This window comes from Takifugu rubripes, chromosome 16 (genome assembly GCF_901000725.2).
Source record: "Takifugu rubripes chromosome 16, fTakRub1.2, whole genome shotgun sequence".
Taxonomy (NCBI): domain Eukaryota; kingdom Metazoa; phylum Chordata; class Actinopteri; order Tetraodontiformes; family Tetraodontidae; genus Takifugu; species Takifugu rubripes.
The window spans coordinates 11,392,074-11,417,119 of NC_042300.1; the positions used below are offsets into that span (position 1 = coordinate 11,392,074).

Here is a 25,046-nt window from a genome sequence, read left to right on the forward strand (position 1 = left end):
TTGAAAACCGAGCTCTGTGCCACATCTTCCACTATGATAAAGCCGCTGGACCAGAAGGTAGCCGCGCATAAATGACACCAGTAGCTTAAACTAACGACCTTTCAGCCATTTAACACAACTTCTTTACCCTTTTCCAAAGTCTCCGACCAGGAGCCAGCGCTCATTAATGCCCATTAAACATTCTCTCGTTTTCATCTAACATTAAATGTGTTAGGTTGGGGGAAGTGGGGTTTTTGGCTTTCGTTCGTAACGAAAAAGTAACAGAAGACTTTTAAACCGGAAGACCCCGGCTTCCAGCGAAAGAAAAGAAAAGGTACGATTTTTCAGCATTACGCATTAAAATGTTACACGTATGGTCTGAGCAGCTGTATTTGTGCCGCCTGTTGCGGGCTGCTGTGTCAGTTTTCCAGAGGCTGAGCTGCCTGTTCCTGTACCAGGGGGACTACACCCAGACTGGCATTGAACGCCTCACACGCCCCTGATGATCTGCGTCTCCAAATGTTCCCATTTTGGGGGATTTTAGTCGCTTTTGATGACTGATTATGAACCCAAGGGAGGAAGTCAGCACCAAGGGAAGCTAGCAATAAGTGGATCCCATAAAGTGAATTCCCCCAAAGTTAAAATTGAGGATTTCTTCACTTCCACCTGAGGTGATTGTGTAAACCAAATAGTGATTAGGTGCTTCATTGGCTCGTTCTTGGTGCTGATCATCTGATTCTGGTCCAGATTTGAACCCAGATCCAACTCCAGCATGGTCTTAGGTTTCTTTTCTTTTATAACCCCCCAGAAACACATCGACTAATTCAAATAATGTGCTGAGCTGTTCCTCCATTTGAAAGCATTTTTTTGTCTGAATATTTTGTGTTTGCAACCAAACTGTCAATGTCATTATCCCGCCTTTGTGACCTTTTGCCATCAAAACAGATGAGGCTGGAGTCTAAATGTGCTTTAGAGACGGATGTCACAACAAAAATGACCAATTCCTTTATCAATTATGTCAAAGAATAATTCAATAAATCTCCTGTAGGTCTTGATATCTCCTGCTCTGCCCAGCTTGATAGTTACGCTGCCTCGCTCCCATAAACTTCAGCACCAACACCCTGTTGCCTTGACTACTGGTGTGTCATGGGACTTCAGTCTGAACCACCCTGCGATATTTTCTGACACTAGTTCCGAAAAAAAGCTATGTTGAGGAACAACTGGAGTTCTCATTTATCGTCTCTCTTCCTCCATCCCACCTGAACCAGCCCACGTCACCGGTGTTTCACCAGTCGTGTGGTATTGCGTAACAGTGTTTATAACTGCGCATTGTTGATAGAAAATATGTGATTCAACCACAGTAATGATATTTTCCTCTAGTTGGGGATTAAATGTCCACTATTCTATTCATATGGGAGATAAAAATGGCTTGGATGCTATCCAGCACCTTTGCCTCATTTATGATATGATGATCTATTCTTAGCATCAGCCTTCCCTCCCTCCTGCTACCGTCAGCAGCCGTCTCCCCGACCTCATGAGAGGAAAAGTGAACATTTCCATCGTGACCTACAGGGTTAACGACAAGAGGAAGGTCTTACTGTACAGTTTGATGCAGCCAAATGAGAAATTTCGCTTTCACTTTCGGGCATTTTTTATTGCCATATGGCGAATCTGGCTGTGCCCGCTTGCCTTTCTGAGAGGTTCATCTGTAGACTGTATTTAGTGGGATTTAAAACACAGAAAACCTCGTACTGTCATGTTGTCCAGGTTCAAACAGGATTTCCTCAAGAGTGGGAGCAGAAATGAGTTTTCTCATGTTTTTCTTCAGGCGTTGTTCAATGCAACAATATGCTATTTTAAAAAAATGGCTCTATTTCACAAACATTTTTCACACCCCATTTTTCTCTCATAAAAGTACAAGAAGTTATCTCATTATCTGTGGTCCAACTCTGTCAGGGGCCTAATAAGCCCCATCAGCTGTGTGAGGCTTCGTGGATGCGTTATTTTATAAGCACGGCCTTCATCCCTCCATCTCTGAGCATCTCATTTGGTCCCCAAGCAGTAATGAGCATCTGGGGAAGTGAACAAAGGCTTTCTTTCTTGTGATAAACTATTACCCAGGAAATGAGGTGGACCTAGACACACAGCGGTGAAGCCGGCCTGGTCAGAGGTTTACAGGTTCCCCTGTGAGTCTGGATGTGTGTGTGTGGTGTGTGTGGTGTGTCAGGGGTCGTAACAGAGCCTGTGTGAAGCAGTCTCATTAAGAAAAGTGGAGTGTATAGAACCGTGTGGTTGGAGGGGGGATGGGGACAAGAAGCCATGCTGTTGCTGTCTAGTCCAAGGGAAGAAAACACTGTTTTTTCCCTGCTGATCACCTGTATGCCATTTAATTTAACCTCGGCCTTGTCCGGCCTGGAATCCTCTGGGTGTCCTGCTGCTCCGAGCGTGTGAGGAAATAAACACGCCCATACGTCTGCGCCAGCTCGGCCGGCCCTCCTGGAAAAGTTCATGTGACCCTCAGCTCAGGAGGTGCTGTCACTTCCTCATTCTGTTCAACGTGAGAGCGGAAGGTATGGCCTTTGGGCCGCCGTCCGTTGCGCTACATCTCCATTCGCACATGCTGCATGTGGAAAGATTCATAAAGAACCTGAAGGTTTGGAACCTTCCCAGCCAAACGTCCCACTTTCCTCAAAGCTCCCGATCGTCTCTGGGATGTGACAGCATGGAGCTGCTGTAGAGCTCTCGGAGACAAGAACCCCCATAAGTAAAGAAAATCCTGTTGTCGTGGAATATCGGAGCGTTTGAGTAGCTCTTTCTTCTTCAGACGTGCAGTTTTGAAAATGCCAGAATACTTTCTCGTAAATGTGAAAGTCATTTGTGACTCTGAAATGTCACCTTTTTCCTTTGCTGATGTCTGACGCGAGTGATGAGAAGCTCCCCCACTCTGGCTGTTGAACAATGTCGTCGTGGCCGAACAGCCGATTTCGCCGTGTGCATAAACAGCAAAACTGTGGCGCTGTGATGGTGTTACTGGCGTCCCTGACAGATTTTCCATGAGTGGAATCCTTACAGGCATTGCAGCCATGTGGCCAGAAGAGCAATGAGAAACCACCAGCTCTCATTTTTCTTACAGGGATCGCTGGAATAATACACGCCTGCCTCAGATATTCATTAAAGAGGTGATTTGCTGGAGCGGGGGTGTTATTCACCGGGCCCATTATGTTATTCAATCGCAGGTATTAGCAGAGAGGTTTAAATTATCTATTTTTCTGACTCCGGCGTACAATTTCCCTTCTTTCTCTCTTCCTTCCCCCGCAGGTTTGCCTGTCTCAGCCCCCCTCCTACACATGCACGCACACATATGTTATAAAAGAGTCCTTTTTGAGTTCTTGTTATGAGGGCCGTATTATTTTTGTTCACTTCCACACCCGTGGTGGTCACTGCTTTATGAGAGGGGAGAAAGACTATTTATGTCCCTGTGCTTTTATTGTGTGTGCGCACAGTGCCCTAACCCTAACCAAGAACCCTGCTTACTTTATTACCAAGACACCCCCGTTACAGAAACAAACACACCAACAATTCTGTCTTCAAAACTCCTGAGTTTGTGTGTGTCCCATGTGTTTGTGTGTGTGTGTGTGTAAGGTCCTTATCCTTGTGGCCACGGGGAGGATTTCCGACATGTCTTACGTAAATAATGAATGAGATGAGGTTATTAATGAGGGTTGTGGATTTCCTGCAGGATCAGAGGGAGATTTGCCAAGGAAAATAAAAGCTGAAGGAGAAGGAAGGAGCGCAGGAGAAACTGAGCCCTCCCAGTGCCATGGGGAAACAGAACAGCAAGCTGCGGCCCGAGGTCCTGAACGACCTGAGGGAGAACACCGAGTTCACCGACCACGAGCTGCAGGAATGGTACCGCGGCTTCCTCAAGGACTGTCCCACCGGCCACCTGACCGTGGACGAGTTCAAGAAGATCTACGCCAACTTCTTCCCTTACGGAGACGCCTCTAAGTTCGCCGAGCACGTCTTCCGCACGTTTGACACCAACGGGGACGCCACCATCGACTTCAGGGAGTTCATCATCGCCCTGAGCGTGACGTCCCGAGGCGGCCTGGAGCAGAAGCTGCGCTGGGCGTTCAGCATGTACGACCTGGACGGAAACGGCTACATCAGCCGGGCAGAGATGCTGGAGATCGTTCAGGTGAGGACACCTGCTGGATCAAGCTAAAACCAAGAAAAAGGGAGGTGTTTCTCGTTTTACAGAATTTGATAAAACTGTCCCTGCAAAATTAATTTTGAGAAAATCAAAGGAGAAATGAGAAACGTGGATTTAGGCTGGAATTTGGACATTTTCTGCTCACATCATGGAGACAGGATGACCTTTCCTTGTTTTCTTATCACTGTGGCTTTATTGACTCTTCCACTGTAGCTCTGAGCCGCCTGCTGGGATATATCAATATTAGTTCGGCCTGTGGTGGCTGTGGGCACGAATGAATGCAAAAAAAAAGAGATTTTGGTTGCATTTGTTACTGCAGAAAACTAAAAAAAAGGCAAAATTATTGTCCATTTATGGGAGATACAAATAAGAGAACACTGAGCCTCACAAACACAAAGAAAGAAAATATTGTGTAAAGAAAATATTGGTTTTTGCTGCATTTTCTAGGCAATTTACAAGATGGTGTCATCAGTGATGAAGATGCCTGAGGATGAATCGACCCCAGAGAAACGGACAGACAAGATCTTTAGACAGATGGACACCGACAATGATGGTAAGACTCTGCTTTACATAAAACAAAGACTGTGGATTTACAGAAGCTGATGAGGTACATTTTACAAATACAATCATTTGTGCAGTTTAATTGTGAGCAGAAGCCCATCTCATCTTCTTTGTTGCTTTATTCCTTTCGGGGTCTTGGGGGGGAGGGAAGCTGTAAATTAAAAAATAAATGATGTGGAATAGCAGAACCATGAGTCACGGCATCGTTAACAACCCGCTGAGCAACCTCAGCACAAGAAGATTGACATTTAGCATGAATAGGGGATGTTGCATCCATGTCATATGCACTTCAACATGCACTAGTCGCTCCTCGACCCTTTGTCACATCTCCATGAGACATTTAGAGCCATTCATGTTAAAGCCAGATTGAACAGTGGGGTCCGCTGATCTTCAGCTCCAGCTGCACTTGTAAATCCAAGACAAGTCAGTTAACTCCCCTTTCGAACGCACTGCGGAACATTCCTGCTATTTTAAAAGGGAGACTTTACATTTGCTTTTTTATTATTCCCCATCTGTGAAATTAATTCCAATAGAATTCATAAGTAGCGCGCCAGCACCCCCTATTGGTGAAAGTATGCGTAGCTTATTTCTGATCTAATAAAGCCTTTAAAGATGGTGCGTGTGTGGGTGTGGGTGGGGGGGGGGGGGGGGGGGGGGGGTTAATAAAAGCCTTTTATTTTTGAAGGGTCGAGGACCAGCTGGAGCTTTTGTGTACATGTAGGTGGGTGGTTGAGCCACCCTCACCTGAGTTGAGCGACAGCTGCCCATTCTTTTTTTGGCCTCTTCTTCACAGGTAGGTTGTCTTTGGAGGAGTTCATTAAAGGTGCCAAGAGCGACCCCTCCATTGTCAGGCTGCTGCAGTCGGATCAGGGGGGCTCTCGGCAGCTGTGAGGACGGGGACACGCGCCATCTCAGACACATCATCGTTCCAGGCTTACACTGTTGAGCTGATCAGCACCTCGCCTCCAGCAGACAGTCGTTTAATTCAACACTCGGTGTCTAAGTGTTTACATGAATGGATATTTCTTTTATGGGAGTGGCTCCGCCTCTGTGGACTCAGACGTGCTTAGCTGCAGTATCCTGCATCCATGTTTCCCTGCACTGTTAACCTCGTTCTTTGCCTGCCCAGTGCCATATCATATCAACAATTACTGGATCTTGACTCCCACGTTACAACACTTCAGATCACGTTTGCGTTTCAGGATAGTTGTACTCACCCGCGGTATTGCATGACATCTTTTCAGATATTGTGACTATTTCATGCAAAATGGAGACTGTGGTTGTGTTTATTTTTTATTTTTGTAACGAAAAAATGTACTTTGTTTTCACAGAACTGAAATAAAGTCGTGTAAGAAAATTTTTTAAAATCCACATAATCCGTCCGACAGTATCCCCTTGATCTGGGACGCAAACCCACCAAATTTCACACGTCCACATTTGAAAAGGAGGGAAAATGAGGCTCAGACACTGAAGCGCTGTTTTGACAAGTCCACGTCTCAGAAATAGGTGCTTGGAGGTGGCAGCAGAGGAGGGAGAAGGACGTCAGAAGAAGAAAAAAAGACATTCTGAAGATCCTTGCTCCTCCTCACAGCTGGCAGAGGCCATATAAATATGCAACTTGGAATATTCAGCAGGTGTGTTTAACTCCGGGGACATGACGCACAAACAGCCTAAATGTCCCCAGGTGACTGAAAAAGATGATGGGACAGGCACCAGCAGCTGTCCCACCTGTGTCTTTTCTGGAGTATTTCAGCCTGGCCTCCCATTCGTCCACAGGAGAGGGGAAGCGGGTCCGACTCAGACCAGATCCAAACAGGACTGTCTGGAAAAGATCTTTCCCAGGCCGGGCTCACAACTCATCTTTGTCAAAGTCTTCGTCCATGTCCACGTCGCTGAGGTCGTACTCCTCCTCCTCGGGGAGCTGCGGATGGAGATTAGCGTTAGCAGATATCATACACAGCATATTTAATGTGAATATTTGAACAGGTGTCTGCCCATCCCTGAAGGTAAAGCTCTCGACTCACCTGTCCGTCTTTGCCGTCCCAGGCGTCAACGCTCTGAATATTGGGCATGGCCCCCCCTCCAAAGGTAGCAGTGGAGCCTCTGCCCACTGAAAGCTCCCTAGAGAAAAACATTACGGAGCTTTATCGTTCTTACTTTACATTCCGATATTGTGAGATAGTCGAAGCGCGTTTTACCTGAGGAAGTCGTGAATGCCCGTCTCGCTGAAGGAGCCTTTGAGTAAAGCGTACTTCATCTTGCGGGTGTTGATGGCTGCCATGGCGGGGTAGCCGAACCCACCGATGCCCAAAGAGGCCTCCAGCTCCAGCTGAGCACCGGCTTCTGCCCACAGCCAGCTGACGGAGGGAACGGAGACGTTACAGCTGCCGTCTATAAAAAGCATCTGAAGACTAAACCCTGGCCACTCATCCTCACCCCCACATCTTCTTCTTGTACTTGTCAGCCATCTTCATCATCACTTCCAGGTATCCGTTTCGACCCGTGGCACCTGTAAGAGGAAAGCTATTTCAGCAGCTTGTCGGCTAATTTACAAAGGTGTAGCTGGGGTGGGGGCCTTGCAGGTCTCACCTGTGTCCAGGATGTGTGGCAGGACAGCGATGACACAGAGCTGACTGTCCTCACAGGTCTTCTTCACCACCTCTTCATTCAGGATCTGACACAAACATTTAGGTGTAAATGACACCCCGTCGGCCGTGCACGGGAGCAGAGAAGCACACTGACCTCCAGCAGCTCAGGGGCAGGGGCGTTGTCAGAGAACAGATCCAGAGCCCGCTCGATGATGTCAGCGCGGGTGCGGCCTCCTTGGTAGTCTTCAGGCTCCTCCCCTTTACGGAAGATCTTGATGGTGGGGAACCCTCGGATCTACGCGCAGAACACACAAAAGCAAATTTGGATTATCTAAGCTATCAAGTCAAATATTCCCATTTCCATAAAACTAATGGCCTAATCTAACTTCTAATCTAATCTAACTGAAATGGTGTTTAATCAGCTTCTTATTTTACTCACCCCGTAGCGGCTGGACACAACCTGATGAACGGTAGCATCCACAGCTCCGAGGCGAACTTTGCCCTTGGTCTGCTCCTTGACAGCTGTGGCAGCAGCTGTCCACTCAGGTTCCAGGCTGTTGACAGATGGCAAAGTTTGCTGGAAATGTCTCAGAACGCGAGTTCAAGATGTGGCTACATAATGTGAGAAGCCAATTTGGATCCATTCTCTCAAGGACGCCACTGACTTTTTGCAGTGTCCACACCAGGGGGCGAAGAACTCCACCATCCACACCTCGCCACTCTCCAGCACCATCTGGTCGAAGTTGTCGTCGGTCAGTTCAACCACATCCTTCTTGCTGCCGCCACTGCCGCTCTGCTGCTGCGGGGAGAGCGAACGTTACTCCAACACTTTCATTTGTTTAACCTCAGATATCATTTAAAACAAAGGCGCACTTGTTTGTTGTAGCCTGAGCCGCTGGAGCCTCCACTCAGCCTCTCCTTCACCAGACTACGCAGAGCACTCAGAGCTCCGTCCACGATGGCCTGGCTGCTGCGCCCACCTGTAGCATTATTATTATTATTAATTGTGCCAATAATGAGGTGAACAGGTGCCTTTTGTCTGGTTTTTAGCCGTACCTTGGTATTCCTCTGGCTTGTTCTTATTGGCTCCAAAGATCTTAATGGTGGGGAATCCTCTGACGCCATACTGACCACCCAGTGACTTGTGCTGGTCTGCATCCACAGCACCGACCTTGACGATTCCCTGAAGGTGTTAAGAGACCAGATGAAGGTGCAATCTTGAAATTAATATAACTGAAATAATCACCCAACAAATATAGACAACCTCCCCCTGTTTTATTTACAGTTTTTCCATTATGCAAACAAGAGATTGGAAATACTGTTGAAACATCACGTGTCAAAGTTCTAGAAGCGGTGGAGGCATCATGTTTACCTTGAGGGCTGCTGCTGCCTTCTTCCAGTCTGGAACCAGGTTCCGACAGTGGCCACACCTGTACCAATAAACCATAGAGGACACATCAGAACATCTGACTCCAACCAGCAGCTACAGCCAGGATGAATTCAGTTTTATGGAACATCGAAGGTGCACAACTTCCGGTATCCACTCGGCACTGTTACCCTCGGAAAGCTTTCACACATTTATGCACAGACTTCACAGTCAGAGTGTCAAGTAACAAGTTCTCCATCACCGAGCCGATGGCTGTAATGTAAAGGAGAGACTTACCAGGGCGCGTAAAACTCCACCAGCCACAGAGCGTCACTCTGGATCACCTCCTTGTTGAAGTTGGAGGGGGTCAGCTCGACGACATCGTCGTCGGGTGAGTAAAAAGCCCGGACAGACAGGAGCAAGGAGCATCCCAACACTCCTGCAGGAAACAAAAGACTCGTTCAAAACACCGACTACGAATGGAGGAGGACGACACAAGCAAAGAAACGGCAACGATGCGGTTTGTGTGCAAGTAACAAGTGAAACTAGAGTTTAATTCATTGACTTTCACTGACGATAGCGCAGGCCGGGCGCTGCTATGCGCACCCTAACTTAGCTGCATAGGCTAACCGCGGAAGCAAAGGGGCGCCCAGACACGCACCGCAACGACAAACAGACTTTGGCGGCGCGGTGGGAGGTGTTCCCGGGAGTCACTCACCGAGTAGAAGCGGTCTCATGGTTGCAGCTGCTCTCCGCTCGTCTCCCTGTTAGCGACACACAAGCTCGGCCGCCGCTGCGTCACCCACAAAAGTAGATGGAGAAGTCTCACCGTGGCCCGCGCTGATTGGTCGGCTGCTGGCCGAGCGGCGTCTCGGCCAATCAGCGTGCGCCGTGTAGCGCCCAGGAGCGGCGCGTGAATTGGGGGGAGGGCGGGAGTTCCGGGGAGCGGAGGGGCAGCAAAATAAACTTTAAAGTCTGACCCGCTCCAGTAAGTCTAAAACACGTCTTATAATGGCGATAAAGTGCTTAAACCGACTCACGCACGTGATTTCTAAACCCTTTGGCAATTACTGTGGTGTTTTTATTGTAAAAGCAAAGACATCGTCAAATAGTTCAGAAATTGACTAGTGTATAAATACACGCAATAATGTTAAAAGTAGACACCCCAAAGAATGAGGTAGATCGGAGATTATCAGTAGCAGGAATAATTTCATAAATAGGAAGATTTGAGTGGTCAAACTGCAAATAAACTGTGCGTCTCATATCAGCAAATAGGACGGTTACAGTCCAGTCAAAATGATTTATTTACTGTACGATGCAGCTGTGAAGTAAACGATGTATGTGCCGTCATTTAATGTCATGTATTTTCACTCAAACCTCCTTAAAAATGTGAAATAAAAAAAATCACGTGAACTAAATTTTGTACTGAGTCTGACTCCTGTTGCTTTTGCAGCAGTCCCGATTCAATAATTAATCCGCGACACTGCAGGGGAAAAAAATGCCAGAAAGAAAATGCAAATTTTAGGATCTCAGTGGGATCGCGTGCATTCTAACCTATTGCCAGTAGAGGGAGACAAACACCGAGAAAAGCGCTGTTTAGAGTTTGATCGAATGCGTTTGGTCAGAGAGCTTCTGCACAACTGTATAGCGGCAATGATACAAATAAATATAAAGAACTAGCAAATAGAGTAGATAAATGAATAAATTAATAAATATCCCCCACGCACTTAGCTAAGAGACACCGAGAACACGTCCGGATTCACAGCTTGACGTTTCTATTTTATTCATAACTCTTCCAATCGAGTTTGGCTTAATTGGCGGTAATCGAAAAAAATGGATGCTGAGTCCATTTGAAAGAGTTTATTTTCTAGAAATCCAACAATAAGAATTAGTGACATGTAAGTAAACGCCGCTGATAAAGACGCCGCTAGAGCCAGTGGAGTGGATTCCTGCCTCTGAATTCATCGCACGCCGCTGAGACATACGAGCTGCTGCGCCTGGCTGCACTGCGCTGCGTCAAACTGCCGCACACAGCTGTGGCACGGGCGGAAAAACGGTTTTTCCAGCCAAAATAAAAGCATATTGAACTCTCCAATATACTTTAACTTTATTTTCAACGAGTCTTTCCCATACTTTGCTATGGATGGTCATGTTCTGTAGCATAATGTCTAAACTCACAGACCGTTTTATCCATTTATAATGTATGTATTGGGCACCAGTGATGAGAAGAGGGTCGCCAAAATCATAGTTTTAGATGGAAGGACGAAGGTGGCTCAGTGGATGCCCACATTAATCTCTATTGCTTTTCATCCACCATGGTGAGCGCGCACAGGCTCTCGGAATGCGTTCACCGGAAATTCCCCCATGTGGTTATGGATGGCTTGACATTACGCGCACTCCAATGCCAAGTTTCTCAGAACGCACAGGCGCACGGGTGTTCATCGCCAAACACGGTGGGTTTAAACGGAGAAGACTCGCCTCTACTCAAGTGATCTTCTGTTGTAGAGCCATACAAACACAGGATTAGGAATCTGGAGCGGTTTTACGCACAGCGCCGAGACTTTCGAGTTTTATTCTTATTACTATTATAAATCACCACTTGTGCGGAAAATCCCGATCAGTTGGACTGTCACTAAATTGTCTTCACCATAATGTGGGGGGTCCAGAGGACACGGTACTGCAACGGCTCGGAAGCCAGCGAAGAGGCAGAGATAACTGTCAACATCGGCGGGGTGAAACAGGTGTTATATGGGGACGTGTTGACTCGCTACCCGGACACCCGACTGGCAGAACTGGTGGACTGTTCACTCAAGACTTCCGAGGACATCTACGCTTTGTGTGATGACTACGACCCCGAAACCGGGGAGTTTTATTTTGACAGAGACCCCGATGCGTTCAAATGCATAATGGAGCTGTATTATTACGGAGAAGTCCACATGAAAAGAGGCATCTGCCCCATTTGTTTCATGAAGGAGATGGACTTCTGGAAAATCGGGCCCGACTTCCTCGACGAATGCTGTAAAGGCCACTTGCAGGAGGTGCAGGATGAACTTGCGGAGATCGCGGAGAAAGTGAGGACTATCTTGGTGGACCGAGAGGGGGATCCGTCCGCGGGAGGCTGGCAGCGCTTTCAGATGTGCGTCTGGAGGCTGATGGAAAAACCGGAGTCCTCTCTCCCCGCGCACGTAATCGCTATAGTTTCCTTCATCTTTATCCTCGTCTCCTCTGTGGTGATGTGCGTCGGAACCATCCCCGACCTGCAGGTGGAGGACTCAGAGGGTAACCTATCGGAGCACCCGACTCTGGAGGTGATAGAGACAGTGTGCATCGGCTGGTTCACTATCGAATACATCCTGCGGCTCATCTCTTGTCCAAATAAAGTTAAATTCGTCCTGGCTTTCATGAACATCGTCGATTTTATGGCCATCATGCCATTCTACGTGGTTCTGATCTTGACCTCCTTTGGCGCAGGGGTGATGGAGCTGGCCAACGTGCAACAAGCGGTGCAGGCGTTACGTATAATGCGCATTGCGCGCATTTTCAAGCTGGCGCGACATTCCTCTGGACTCCAGACTCTGACTTCTGCCCTGAAGAGCAGCTTCAAGGAGCTCGGGCTGCTCCTCATGTACATGGGCGTGGGGGTCTTCCTCTTCTCCGCACTGGGCTACACCATGGAACAAAACCATCCGGACACTCTGTTCACGAGCATCCCGCAGTCGTTTTGGTGGGCCGTGATAACCATGACCACGGTGGGATATGGAGACGTCTACCCGAAGACCACTTTAGGTCGATGTAACGCCGCTATCAGCTTTCTGTGCGGGGTGATCGCCATAGCGCTGCCCATACACCCCATCATCAACAATTTTGTCCTTTTCTACAACAAGCAACAGGTGCTGGAGACCGCGGCGAGGCATGAGATTGAGCTGATGGCTCTGCGCTCCGAAGATAGCGGCCGGGAGGCATCGCCCGGCGCCCATAAACACGTCTGTGGCGCGGGGGTCTGGGACAGCGACACATATATCCCCTTACTGAAAGCCCCCAGGGGAGGGGCAGGCATCCAGACCCCCAGCACGGACGCAAGCTTTGAGAGCACAGTGGAGGCCACCGAATATTTCATCTCATGAACACTGAACACCGAATGAAACTCAAGCCCATCGATTCAGCGACTCGGACGCGTTTGTAAATAAGAGCATAGCAGGACATCACAGATCGAGGCACCAGGAGATCCTACAAATGGGACGTATGCCAGAACTATTGACTCACGAGCGGTTCCTTTGCGCAGTAACTCCCTGCGGACCGAGGGGTTCAGCAGGACCCCCCCCCCCCCCCCCCCCCCCCCCTACCTTCCCCATTTAGTCTCCTTATATAACACCATCCCCAGTCAGCACACTCCTGCTCACTGGAGCTCATCCCTCTACTCACCGAGGGGCTTTCTTTAGTAGTTTGTTATTAACAAATATGAGTAAAACCTGTACCTTAGATCCCAGACTGAGGAAAGATGATGGCAATGTTTTTGCTGTGGTGACATACTGTATCTGTGTTAATGCATAAGATAGAAAATCCCCAGGCGCCAGTTCAAAGGACGGACTGGGATCAGATCTGTAACAGACACCAGAACTCCAAAGGCTCAGTTGGCTGCAGGACATGTTCCTGTTTAAATTCTGCAGCAGCCGTCACCCCTCAGATCTCCACCCTGAAACTTCAGCACCGCGCTCACAGGAAGGAGCAACAGAGGCAGCAGAACCAGGACTTGAGCCGCTTCAACTCCCATTTTCAGTGTGTTTTCAGATAAAGGTTAGTTCATGTGTAAAACAAATGAGTAGAATGTCAAGAAAATACGAATAAAAATGGCCATAAAACAGCAGGTTTATGTATGATTAAGTGCTTTTGAGGCTTGTGGGTATGAATATAAATGCAAGTGTGATTGACATGAACCTCAACAGGTCTTTGCACAGCAGGAGAGATCATTAAAATCTAAAAAAAAAAACCCAAGCTGTGCGTGGATGTGTCGGCTGAACCTGTCACATACTGATCATGAATGTGTTCTTCTCTTCTGAAGTTTTCTGTAACCCAGAGCTTGAGCACTCAACCCGCCCCCCCCCCCCCCCCCCCCCTTCCTTTCCCGAGCCCACAAAAAGCCCAGAATGTTGCGCACACAAAGACGAGTCCACAAAATATGTACATAAAGAACGCCGGCGGTGGTGAAAATGGCGCAGCGTTGGGAAGATGGAAGTGCTGCGTTGGCCCTGGGGGCTCAACAGCTGAATAAAAATGAATCTCTTTCCTCTCGTTGACGAAGCTGCATAATAACAAGTGAATCCCAGCTCCCAAAAGTCGCACATTCATCCATTTTTGAAAGAAATCCCCTATAACTGATTTATCATTACGGCTCACCTTATTATTCAAACGACCCCTCAGCTTGATCATTTGGGCAATTGTATCTTGGAGTTATTTCACTGTTTTCTCGACGGCTTTATCGACATCTCAGCACGTTAGTTATGGTTGAACTGGTTTAGCTGCATCATTAGCAGCTACTTTAAGGCTCTCAAAAGAGGCTACAAGCATGAAATAATAATGAAAAAGATGTGAATGTTTGATTCAAAGCACAGAGGACCTGTTGGAGCAAGGAACAGCTGGTTTATTTGACTTGTTTCCCTCTCTATTTTCTTTTCTGAGCGTTTGCATTAATCGGCGGAGAGCAGGCGCGAGCCCGTTTGATCCGAGCACGGATCCAGCTCAGCTCACTGGTTTTTCACCTCAGCTCCAGAAGTTATGCGGCCCAGAGCCAAAAGGCAACGAAGGAGCTCCGGCAGGACTCTGTGCGCCCTCCGCCCACACGCCTCGCCTGTCTCTGCAGGCCAGCGGTAGATGGGCACATGGCCTGTGTGCACGCTAACAAGCGTGCATTGTGTGGAGACACAATGACCCCGCGAACACACGTGCATGCAGATTTAGAAACCCTGCCATGTGCAGGAGCACCTCCCTTCCGCTCCGCCACCCACCATCAAGTGCACAGAAATAATTGCACCACAAACAGGCGCTCCTTCGGCCGTGCACGTGTCTTCCCCTCTGCTGGATGGTTTACACCTACACGCAGGTCACCAGCAGCAGCGTGGGAGTGAGATGGGAGGCTTTCCTCACCCTTTCCTCACGATTACACTCATTATCCCTTCACCGCTGCCGGGGGGGCATTTTAAGCTGGAGTCCATTGTTGCATCTTCAGACGCTGCGGAAAAACACCGCGCGTGCACGCGGGGAAGTCAGGCAAACGCGGGGGAACGGGGGAGCAGGCCGCGCCCCGCTGGGTTCACGGTCGCTTCATCGAAACAGGCATCAGCCATCATCAAGGCAGCTCCCCACCCCTGACCTTTACAGCCTGGACCTCCTCAGTTTCAGACCAAACCCTGGAGATCGCCTGTGCACCAATGAACCCGGGAGCGGTCGTTGGACGCTCACCGGGACGTGGTGGCGGTGATTCTGTAGGCAGGGTGACGCTGAAACACATCAGGGACGAAACCACTTGGAATTCCACGACAAAAGCGGGAGAAGCTCAGCCTCTAACGGGACCTTTAATAGATTTATAGTCTGCAGATGGTCCGGTGTGATCATTTGAATAAGAATGTCCGGGCATGGTGTTATGTCTCACTACCGGAGGGGGGTAATCTCAGAAATGTCACATCTGGAAGGCGAGGAGCAAACTTTACTGCGCTGATTATGTCTTTTATTCCCTAGGGAGCGGCGGGGACACGGCATCCTGAAGCAGAGACCCCCGCACGGCTGCACACTAATAATTACACACATTAAATACTGTATGACCTTCTGCAAAATAGCAGAGGATGACGCAGGCAACCAATCTCCCAAACTGCGCTCATATCTTTTGCCCCTCGAGCCCATTACGTCTCCCACTTCCTTTGTCTCGCGCAACGTCCTGAAAATAATCGTTTCCTGCAGGCTTCTGGGAACATGGACGACAGCACACTTCATTATACACAGGTGTGCCGTTCCTGAGCCGCACCGCAACTCCCCACGTGGAACCGAGGTGTTAAAGGTGGCAGCCTGAACGAAAACATTGACGCCACTGAGCCGCTTCCTTGAGTCATCAGAGGGAACATCAGCGCTTGGCCGCGGCGGAGAACTGAGTAATGGTTCCGGCTCGGTGCGATTCCTTCAGGGTGAGTAGGTGGATTATCAGTGGTTTATTACCTTTCACCTGCTCCTGATCATGAAGACTGATGCTGGAAAGACTTTGTGCAAAGCAAAGCTGCAATTGATTCTGTTCCCAGAAACAGTCTCCATCTGAGGGAACTGGAGACTCTGAGATCTGGATCTCCCAGTCGCAGCCTCGGTTTTTATCGGAGGAGTGTTTTACGGCGCCTTTCATGGCGACGACAGATACAAATAAAGCCCAGTGAGTCTCTGCGCCGGCTGGTATCTGCTGCTCTGACTGTGGCCTTCTCCTAGCTGTCAGATTTAATGAATCTGATACAGAGAATCTGTTCCTGAGCAGATCCAATGTCCTTTATTTCATTATTGCTTCAGTCAGTCGCTGTTTCAGAAGAGTTGCTTAGATTAGCTTGTGCATTTATTGAATGCTAAGTTATTTTAACACTGTCTGAACAACCGAAATGATAAAAACTCCCAAAACAAATGTGTTAAGCTCACATAACATATATAACTTATTTATTCTGTCTTCTGTCAGGAATTCAAGCAGTGAGGGATTAGTCTATTCTGATATACAGCCTAACCCAAAGCGTCTCCTCTATAGTGGAATAATCAAAACTCTGAGTGTGTTTATTGTGGATGCTTCAGCATGACAGCGATGATGATTAGAGCGGTCGCAGCTTCTTGGCTGCCCACAGCCTTGCTGACTGTTCCCACAGGACCGACCGGACCTTTTATTTCACCCTCCAATCTTCGGAAAAATCCCCACGACGGTTCGAGCCAGATTGGAAATATGAGTGTGAATAATATGAATCCAAGGCAATGTGCGTTTGCCTCCACATGTTTACTCACCAGAATATAAACCCGAATCGGTTCTTTAAATTCAAACATTTGTCAGTGAGGGAGCGCCCCACACACGACTCGCTCAGCAGATATGAATATGTAAATCACAAGCCGGCGTCCTGGTGGATTTCTTCGTGTTGCTGCTCGCTAATGTGTTGCTTTGTTTGAGCTGCACCACGGTGCCCACTGACAGCCTCACGGTTCAGACTCAAAGCTTTTCTGAAGCAGTTTTCTCCCCGACATGAATCCATCCGTCCCTCTGCAAATGAATTTACTTCGAAAGTTATAAACAGCAACACATAAAAGGGCAAAAACTGGATCTCCTGCGTACCGCTGCGCACATAATAAAGAGCTACACCACCGTGTCTGTTTAATATTCTCCTCTCAAGACGCTCTGTTCCTTTTTGGTCTCTATTTTAAAAATATCTCAAAAAGGACACGTTCCACCGGATGAGCCATTTTCTTGTGGCCCCGTGTCACTACCTCTGATAAATGTGTGGACATCTAATTAAAGAAATTGCCCTTGAGAGGCCCTGACCCCAATGATAGATCGGACCTTTCTTCTTCGTCTTCTTCCATGAAGTGGATCTCATTGTGGACCACTTCTTTGATTACAGTGCAGGACTGCAGATCATAAAGTCATTATTTAGTGAGGATACAAGCAGCCACGCTTGACATTTACAGTGTCTGAGGCAGATCTAATCAAGCGCGCATCATCGACTGGTGTCGACTGGTGACAGCTGGGCATTATTCTCATGGCTCTTCTGCCTTCGGCTGAAGTGAGGTTTCATTCAGACGCATGATAAATGGAACATCTCCGGCCAAAAGATTTGTTTCTTTAACCTCACTTTTAGGTCAAGCGCACGGCAGAAGGAATGGAACGGCTGTGGACGTTTACGTAAGAATGGACGTTTCTGAAAAATGATAAGCTACTCTAAGACATCGCTAGCCTTTAGAAGCTGTAGAAGAACTACTCCTTTAAAGGAAATACTGAATAATGTGCTTAAATAGGTCAAATTTAGTAAACTTAGCCGTTAAAAAAAATTAAAAAATATGCTTCTGAGCTTCTGTTCGAGTTCTCTGAGGGTGTTGGCGAGCATATGTTTGAACGTCAGAAATAGCCAGGCTAGCCATTTCTCCCTCACTTGTGTTTAAGTTGGGCTAATTAGCCGCTGGCACATCTCCATAATTAATGCAGGGGGATTACTGAATAATTGATTATGGAAACAGGGATCTTTGCTGGAGCTCGTCAAACCATTGACTCGGCACATTAGCAGAAATCACAAACAGTTGGCTGGACCCCGCTTGCTCGCCACTGACCTTGACCTTGAGGGGTAACTATAAACACGCTGCTGCATACTGCATACCCCCCCGCCCCCCCCCCCACAGCAACAGGTGAGCGCTGCCCGGCCAGAATATAACCCACATCCCCTCAGTGTGAAAAGATGAACACAGAACAAATGTGTCACATCAAACTGTGTCCTTGTCTAATCCTTCTCAGGTGGCTACACACCCTCAGCCCTTTGGGTCCCGGCGTGGATCTCTGTGGGTGAGTATGGAGGGATGGCGGGTCGCAGGAAACGGTGGCGATGGATGCGAGAGAAGGATGTTTCTGCTCGCCGCCGCGGCACCCGCTGCACTGCTGCAGTGGAATATTTACATAGTAATTAAAGAGAGTGGATGTGAGGATGTCAGATGTGAGTCGGAGAATGAGGAGTGCAAAACTCTGCGGTCAGAGTGATGTCAGGATTAGAGCGGGGGTGGGCAGATGAAAAGAGGGTCGTCTCCTCCATTGACACGGGGATCGTTTCCTCATCTGACGCTACGAACACGTGTCATCCCAGTTTGTTCCTGGTTTAAAGTCGCTGATGTGCTTGTGTGTGAAGAGGTTTTGCTTTTTTAATCATCCTGATATGCGGACACATCGACTCAAGCTCAGGTCACAAGTAGAAAGATCTTGTCCTCCTCTCCTGTCAGCGTCTGTACAGCAAATCCAGTCGTAGTTTTGGGATGTATTCCCATTACTGGGGCTGTCAAAGCTGACATCTTCTCCCAAAATTAATCAAATGGCATAAAATATTTCATCTCTGGTGCAGGATTCATTCCCTGTTTTACACACCCTGCAGATCCTCATTTAAACACCGTTTCACACAGTTATAATGGGTATTATTGTGCTTAATATGACTCCCATGAGAGCCCTGATTAAACATCTGAATGGTTGGACAGGCTAACTATTAACATATTCAGGTTTCATTATTAATATATTCAGGTGGTCGATGTTTACCGCTGATACATTTTTCATTTGCTCTGCTGAGGCTCGGGTGGACGTGACATACTGTACCTGCTGCTGGTGGCTCCTCCATTAACACCTCCGCTCCCGCACTTAAACGGCTTTGATTTGTAGCAAGACGCTAAACACAGAGCCCCGTGGGGGAAAACCCAGAAAGGGGAGTTCAGTCCTTATTCAGATTTACGGATGATTCATGAGAGGGGCCTTTGCACCAGTTGGGCTGATAAAACAAACGCGATGATGACAGATAATGCTAATGTTCATGTGTGAGACTGCGCCGCTTTGAGCAAATAAAAGTGAAATGAATTAAACTACACATTGCATGAGGAGCATCGCATGCTGGTCTATATTGGAGGCGTACACAGCACACTGTCAGTCCGTATACACAGCATGGAGGGGTTTGATAAAGGGTTCAGGGAGGAGCATCAAACTGGTGCAACGTGCTAGCATGGTAATTCAGACAGTCACAGTGCGGTTCCTCTCACCCACCTCGGGGGGAACCTGTAATGAGCCGATAACAAGCAGATTCCTGCGCCAAGCTGAGGCTCAAACACACGACAGAAGGATAGCGACCAGAGAGACGCCGCGGTTCAAGAGCAAAGGTGAGCCGCCGCTGTAGGTCAGGCCGTAATGAGAGCACATCTCGTTCAACGGGAAATTTCTGAACTGTGCACCAGGTTTAACTGCACCAACGCGATTCACTGGCTACAGGAAGAGATTAATGGCCCCTTTTCCACCAGCAATTACAGGAATTTTTGTAAAAGTAATCCTCAAGAAAGCAATCCTCACCATTAGCGCTCAAATTAGGCAAGATACCATTATGACAATCAGAATCCTCAGAATCTAGAACAATGCTCATCAGCTACAGCAGCCACAGCTTCCTTCTGTGTGAATCTGGTTTCATTAATGCCGCAGCGAGCCGGAAGCCCGCCGCCCTTCCTCCGAGCCCATCGGAGACCGAGTAGCCTCATCCTCATTCATCAACGTCACTGTTATAGCTGAGAAACGTCAGACTGTCGGCAGGATTTAGAAAGAGCAGGTAAATGTCAAGTGAAGATGGGTGAAGACGGGGGCGCCTTTAAACAGGCGTGGGTCGAGGAGGGAGAACGACCCCACCGACCTTGAACATCACACGGACGCCTCAGGTAGAAGCTAAACAGGAGCCCAAACCACAGAAGTTCTCCGTCTCATCTTGGGAACATTTGCGACCAAGGTTTCATTTCCATAAGTAACAACCTGGAGAGGAGGCCATGTTTTATATTTTATTAGAGCAATAACTTAGATTTGAAGAGCACTCAGCATAATCAGGGCTTGTGTGTTTGCGTTGTTTTTACTGTGGAACAGAATGAGAGAGAGCTGAGAGGAAGGGGGAAAGAGACGAGGTCATTTCTCACTTCTCAGCTGTTTCGCTGCCCACACACACACTCCCACGTGCTCGACACCATTAAAACAATAAAGATGCTGCCGGAACAATGCTGCAATCTGGGGGAGCAAACGAGCGATGAAGGACTGGCTGCAAGAATGAGGAGACAGGAGGCAGAATGTGGGAATGCAGCTCCGAATGAGCTTTTCTTTTACATTCACTTTAGCATCTAGCGCCCCCCAGAGGGCTGGAGAATATCCAAAAACAGAGAGATGAGAAACAGAAAGAGGAAACCTTTAGGGATTGTTATTATTTGTGCCCTTTAATACAGTTAAATGTTTGCAGTTCATTTGTGTTTTTTTTTATTTTTTAAAAGCTCAGCAGCTGCCCATCAGGGCTGAAGTCCCAGCTCACTGCGGGTTAACAAAACCACTTGTCGATGTCTGAGAGCTTCTGGGCCTGCACACATCACCTCCTCTCTGAAAAAAACATTTTGTGGATGGACAGTGAGCCATCGCCACAAATACTCCATCTTCTCATCACAAATCCAAGGGTTTCCCGACAGGATCACCCTAAAAGAGGCATTTATGTCCAGGAACCCCGGAGGCAAATGCTGCAGCCTGTTCTGATTGAGCAGCAGAAGATCCAGACGCAGGAGACCCCCGAGGAGGTCTGCCGGCAGCTCCTGCAACCGATTCTCCTGTAAAAAGAGCCGCGATAAATTCAGGTTGCTGGTGAAGATGGAAGATTCCAGGAAACGCAGTCTGTTTCCGCCCAGATTCAGAATCTTCAGGTGGCGAAGGCTCCGAAAGGCGTCACGATGGAGTTCTTGCAAACGGTTGTCGCTCAAGTCTAAATTCTCCAGGAGGGGAAGCTTGTGACAGAGAGCAGCGGGTAAATCTGTCAAACGGTTCCCAGACAAATCCAGCCAGGTCAGGCTGCTGTTGTCAGCGAACCAGTCGGGGTCCACTTCTACGATCTGATTGTTCTTCAGGACCAGATTGTGCAGTGAGGCGTGCTTGAAGACATCCGCAGGGAGGAGAACCAGCTGGTTCCCTGTCAGATCCAATCCATTCAAGCCAGGGACACCTTTCATCAGATCTGGAGGGACTTGTGCCAGCTTGTTGTGATACAGCTGCAGGCTGCGCAGACGTGGCGTGGCGTTCAGGTGGCTGGCTGTGACGCTGCTGATGTTGGTGGATCGGATAGCGAGCCGAGTGGTGTTGGAGGGGAAACCGCAGGGAGGGAAACGTGTGAGGGAGCTCCCGCTGCACTCCACCTCTGCACTCGAAGAACAGGTGCACAGATCCGGACAGGGGCAGGCGCCGCTTTCCTGACAGCGGCATTTAGCCAGCACGCCAAAAATCAGGACGAGCCAGAAGTTCATCTTCAGGACGCTGCACAGATACGAAAAATGTACCATAGGATGTAAAATATAAAGCATATCACCACTCCTACCTGTGAGAAGGACCATCTGTGGGATTATGGACTTGGTTAAATATAAATTTGAGCATATTTGTTCCCAGAAATGAGTCAGCACGACATGTTGCAACAAAACAAACAAATCGGCGGATCATCTGCCGAGCGCTTACGTGTTCTGGACTTTGGGTCTAAAGCAACAGACGTCAGCGCAGATCAATTGTCCCTTCTTTCTCTGTCTATTCACGTGGAAACTCTACACATATGAATTTTACAAGGTTTTAACAAGTTTTGGAGAAGTGAGAGTCTAATAAGAATGTTCTTCCTGAATCTGATTAGCAAAACTTCAAATCTAGGGAATTAACACATTAAGTGTGTCTGAAGATAGACTAATCAGTGATCATGGGTTGTGTGAAAGGGTCTTTAAAGTGCTACAATAACCCAAAGGACTCTTGCATGTATTTTCTTGCTACATCCAATGTAAAAACCACAAGATTGTTGATTTTTCTGACAGCTTTATTTGAAGCCGAGCTCGCTTACACACAGAAACACAACATTTCTTGGGGATATCACTGAATCAGACACCGACCAGTACATGGATGAACAATTTAAGACTGGTCTAGTTCGCTCTCTGCCAGGGACACGATTGAGCGGCCAGCCAGAGACGGTGGCCTGGCACAGGTGATGGTGCCTGGCAGGAAGAGCTTGTTCTTGTTCTTCTGAATCCACCTCCAAAGGTATTTCATCTGGCCATCACACAACCAGGGATTGCCAGTCAGGTCCAGCCCTTCGTCGTCCAGAGAGGTTAAAGGGTCCAACAGTCCAGTAGGGATGTGTCTCAGGTGGTTGTCATCTAGACTCAGGACTCTAACCTGAGTGAGGCCCTGGAAAAGGTTTTGGGGCAGTTTGCTGAGCTTGTTTCGTGACAGGAAGAGATAGAGGACTTTAGATGTGCTTTGGAATGTTGCGGCATCCAGACTGGCCAGTTTGTTATCTTGCAGGTTTAGCCTCTCGAGTTTGGAGAGCGGGCTGAACACATTTGATGGGATCCTGTCCACCCGATTGTCGGAAATGTCCAGGTTTTCCAGGTGGGACAGCTTCTGAAGAAGCGAGGCCGGGATCCTGGTCAAGAGGTTCCCAGACAAATCCAGCCACGTGAGGTTGCTATTGTTAGGAAACCACTTGGCATCTACTTTTTCAAGCCGGTTAGCCTTCAGCACCAAACTGGAGAGAGGCGCGTGGCTGAAGACATCCTCGGGCAGCTCAGACAGTTTGTTTTCCGTGAAGTCCAAAGTGTGGAGTTGAGGAACGCCTCTGAGGAGGTGCGAGGAAAGCCTCCTCAGGTGATTGTTGTACAGGTGGAGCTCACGCAGCTGGGGTGTGGCACTCAGATCATCCTCGGTGATGGAGCTGATGTTTGTGTACTGGATGGTCACCATCGTGGTGTTTTTCTGGAGACTGCCAGAGGGGTACTCCGTCAGGGCGACCTCATTACAGACGACTTCAGCTCTTCTCGAGTAGCATTTGCACAGCGGCGGACAGGACGGAGAGCCTCGGCAGACGCATGTGAAGCAGAGGAAAGCCAGCGTGTACCAGGACTTCATCGCTACGGCACAAGAGGAGAGTACAGATTAAAGAAACAGCAGAAGCTTAAATATCTCTGACCCTTGTCATTTCCAGTTCCCGCCTGATCTGGATTCCAGTAATACAACTTACTGTGTTATTTTTTCAGTGTCGTCAGACCACTCCGGCACAAATTTTCCAGCTCATTTGAGGGGAGATGGATGTCCCCTCCGCTAATCAATACTCAGTGGGTAAACAAGGACCGTCGCAGTCATTCGTCAGGCAGAGCCGCACGCAATGTACTTTAGCCTGCATGGAAAGTACAAGACCTGCAAGTTTTATCTCACTTATTGAACAAGTTCCGGTAAAAATGATCGCGTGGTTGTAATAAATAGTGTGAGCATGTGAGCATCCCAACAAGGTAAACATGGACAGTAGTTACACTACATACAGTATTCATAATTTATATAAATGACCTGCGAAAGCGCTTGTACGCTGACGACACGGCCGTTTATTGTTGAGTTTCTACAATTGCCTCCAAATGTCCTGTCCCAGTTTTCCCTCAGCGTTCACACTCTGGAGGAATGATAGAGAAGTGATGAGCACATGGGCACGGGTATCGAGGACTCATTTATATGAGCAGTTGAGGCTGAAATTAAATTCTTGTTTACAGGTTCCTGTAAAAAAGAAAGCAAAAAGAAAGCTTGCCACTTTTTAACTACTGTAGGGGTTCAGCAAAGCAGTTCACCTTAATAGCATGGTAGCCTTACATGACTTAATATTGGTAATATTAAGTAATACACAGGAACACAGTCATACAGTGAAGGAAACACACATCATAGTTACAATGGGTGGAAATAAATGGTGGAGGAACAGCACACTGCTTTTTCTGTAATTACAACAAATTTCGATCAATAACACCCAGCGGCGGTGGACCTCTGACAAGCTCTGGTGTGTTTATTGGTCTCAGGAGAGAAGTGAGCACGCATTAGAGGTAATTTAATGATGCGCGGTACCGCATCACATGACACTTATCAGTGATGCTTTGTGTCCGAGCAACGTTTAAAGAAAAGCTGTGCCCAATTTCCAGGCGTCTGTGAGCGACCAGGAGGACGAGCGGGAGGAAGATGGCGGAGGGGCCCCTGAGCTTGGGCCGGCAGGCGGGACTGGCAGGTTTTGCCGTTGTATAACAGGGACATTTAGTCACACAGCTGATAGATAGAAAGGATCAGACCTGCAGCCTGAAATACGATTTCAGCAGATGGGAGATGTGATGAACCGTTGCATTATGTATGATGAGCGCGAGTGGGCTTTGGGCCGTCCTGAAAGATTTATTTCAGTCAAGCCCACTCAGTCCGCATGCAAGGACGGAGACGTACCAGGTCTACCGTGGCGATGTACCCCACAGCTGTATGAACGCCATATGATGGCGCCACTAATCTCATCTTGTTTAACTTGTGATTATTACACTTTACCATTATGTGATGCCACAGGAAACCTCGTAGACCTTGAGAATAACTCATTATTATCCTCAGTGGAATAACCACAGTATTTATTGGCATGACCAAGCAGCATGTTTGATAAATATGAAGGATTTCACATCTAATTGGCTGTATTGTTCTACATGGTCCACCGGAACCCCCCCTTTAAACCCATGTGTGTATTTAACTGGCACTTTACACCAAAGGGTTGAATTTTTG

General features: G+C 48.0%; 5 protein-coding genes across 7 annotated transcripts; 2 read left to right on the forward strand and 3 right to left on the reverse strand.

Annotated features, from left to right (window-relative positions):
• Nucleotides 1-6,110, forward strand: hpcal1 (hippocalcin-like 1). 2 transcript variants are annotated; one of them, XM_029849116.1, is made up of 4 exons: nucleotides 1-313; nucleotides 3,719-4,177; nucleotides 4,640-4,745; nucleotides 5,551-6,110. In XM_029849116.1, the coding sequence occupies exons 2-4, from the start codon at nucleotides 3,800-3,802 to the stop codon at nucleotides 5,697-5,699; spliced, it is 633 nt and encodes a 210-aa protein (XP_029704976.1). In that variant the 5' UTR covers nucleotides 1-313; nucleotides 3,719-3,799; the 3' UTR covers nucleotides 5,700-6,110. The 2 variants fall into 2 exon arrangements, with proteins under 2 accessions (XP_029704976.1, XP_003971873.1); XM_003971824.3 differs by having other exon boundaries at nucleotides 4-313; nucleotides 5,547-6,110.
• pdia6 (protein disulfide isomerase family A, member 6) lies at nucleotides 6,037-9,580 on the reverse strand. 2 transcript variants are annotated; one of them, XM_011612241.2, is made up of 13 exons: nucleotides 9,426-9,580; nucleotides 9,005-9,146; nucleotides 8,714-8,771; nucleotides 8,398-8,524; nucleotides 8,215-8,321; nucleotides 8,007-8,137; nucleotides 7,781-7,895; nucleotides 7,496-7,636; nucleotides 7,343-7,427; nucleotides 7,190-7,262; nucleotides 6,952-7,110; nucleotides 6,778-6,874; nucleotides 6,037-6,674 (listed from the first exon to the last, which is right to left on the reverse strand). In XM_011612241.2, exons 1-13 carry the CDS (start codon nucleotides 9,442-9,444, stop codon nucleotides 6,603-6,605), a joined length of 1,326 nt encoding a protein of 441 aa, XP_011610543.2. In that variant the 5' UTR covers nucleotides 9,445-9,580; the 3' UTR covers nucleotides 6,037-6,602. The 2 variants fall into 2 exon arrangements, with proteins under 2 accessions (XP_011610543.2, XP_003971872.2); XM_003971823.3 differs by having other exon boundaries at nucleotides 8,007-8,140.
• A 1,347-nt stretch (nucleotides 9,581-10,927) lies between these two features.
• On the forward strand, nucleotides 10,928-13,027 carry LOC101067045 (potassium voltage-gated channel subfamily F member 1-like). The gene has a single exon (XM_003971861.2). The coding sequence runs from the start codon at nucleotides 11,359-11,361 to the stop codon at nucleotides 12,829-12,831; it is 1,473 nt and encodes a 490-aa protein (XP_003971910.1). The 5' UTR covers nucleotides 10,928-11,358; the 3' UTR covers nucleotides 12,832-13,027.
• A 7,239-nt stretch (nucleotides 13,028-20,266) lies between these two features.
• On the reverse strand, nucleotides 20,267-21,976 carry LOC101067269 (leucine-rich alpha-2-glycoprotein-like). The gene is made up of 2 exons (XM_003971862.3): nucleotides 21,823-21,976; nucleotides 20,267-21,761 (listed from the first exon to the last, which is right to left on the reverse strand). Exons 1-2 carry the CDS (start codon nucleotides 21,939-21,941, stop codon nucleotides 20,756-20,758), a joined length of 1,125 nt encoding a protein of 374 aa, XP_003971911.3. The 5' UTR covers nucleotides 21,942-21,976; the 3' UTR covers nucleotides 20,267-20,755.
• Nucleotides 21,977-22,281: 305 nt separating this feature from the next.
• On the reverse strand, nucleotides 22,282-23,655 carry LOC101067487 (leucine-rich alpha-2-glycoprotein-like). Its single transcript, XM_003971863.3, has 2 exons — nucleotides 23,500-23,655; nucleotides 22,282-23,389 (listed from the first exon to the last, which is right to left on the reverse strand). Exon 2 carries the CDS (start codon nucleotides 23,385-23,387, stop codon nucleotides 22,392-22,394), a length of 996 nt encoding a protein of 331 aa, XP_003971912.2. The 5' UTR covers nucleotides 23,388-23,389; nucleotides 23,500-23,655; the 3' UTR covers nucleotides 22,282-22,391.
• Nucleotides 23,656-25,046: the final 1,391 nt, after the last annotated feature.

Excerpts from the sequence above, each read along its gene's own strand:
- hpcal1 (XM_029849116.1), top strand. The coding sequence starts at position 3,800 with ATGGGGAAACAGAACAGCAAGCTGCGGCCCGAGGTCCTGAACGACCTG. Across the intron at positions 4,178-4,639 it reads AGATGCTGGAGATCGTTCAG|GCAATTTACAAGATGGTGTC; the intron begins GTGAGGACACCT and ends TGCATTTTCTAG. Across the intron at positions 4,746-5,550 it reads GATGGACACCGACAATGATG|GTTGTCTTTGGAGGAGTTCA; the intron begins GTAAGACTCTGC and ends CTTCACAGGTAG.
- pdia6 (XM_003971823.3), bottom strand. Across the intron at positions 7,637-7,780 it reads TTGTGTCCAGCCGCTACGGG|ATCCGAGGGTTCCCCACCAT; the intron begins GTGAGTAAAATA and ends TTCTGCGCGTAG. Across the intron at positions 7,428-7,495 it reads CTGCCCCTGAGCTGCTGGAG|ATCCTGAATGAAGAGGTGGT; the intron begins GTCAGTGTGCTT and ends TGTTTGTGTCAG.
- LOC101067045 (XM_003971861.2), top strand. The coding sequence starts at position 11,359 with ATGTGGGGGGTCCAGAGGACACGGTACTGCAACGGCTCGGAAGCCAGC.
- LOC101067269 (XM_003971862.3), bottom strand. The coding sequence starts at position 21,941 with ATGATCCGCCGATTTGTTTGTTTTGTTGCAACATGTCGTGCTGACTCA. Across the intron at positions 21,762-21,822 it reads ACAGATGGTCCTTCTCACAG|CGTCCTGAAGATGAACTTCT; the intron begins GTAGGAGTGGTG and ends GTATCTGTGCAG.
- LOC101067487 (XM_003971863.3), bottom strand. The coding sequence starts at position 23,387 with ATGAAGTCCTGGTACACGCTGGCTTTCCTCTGCTTCACATGCGTCTGC.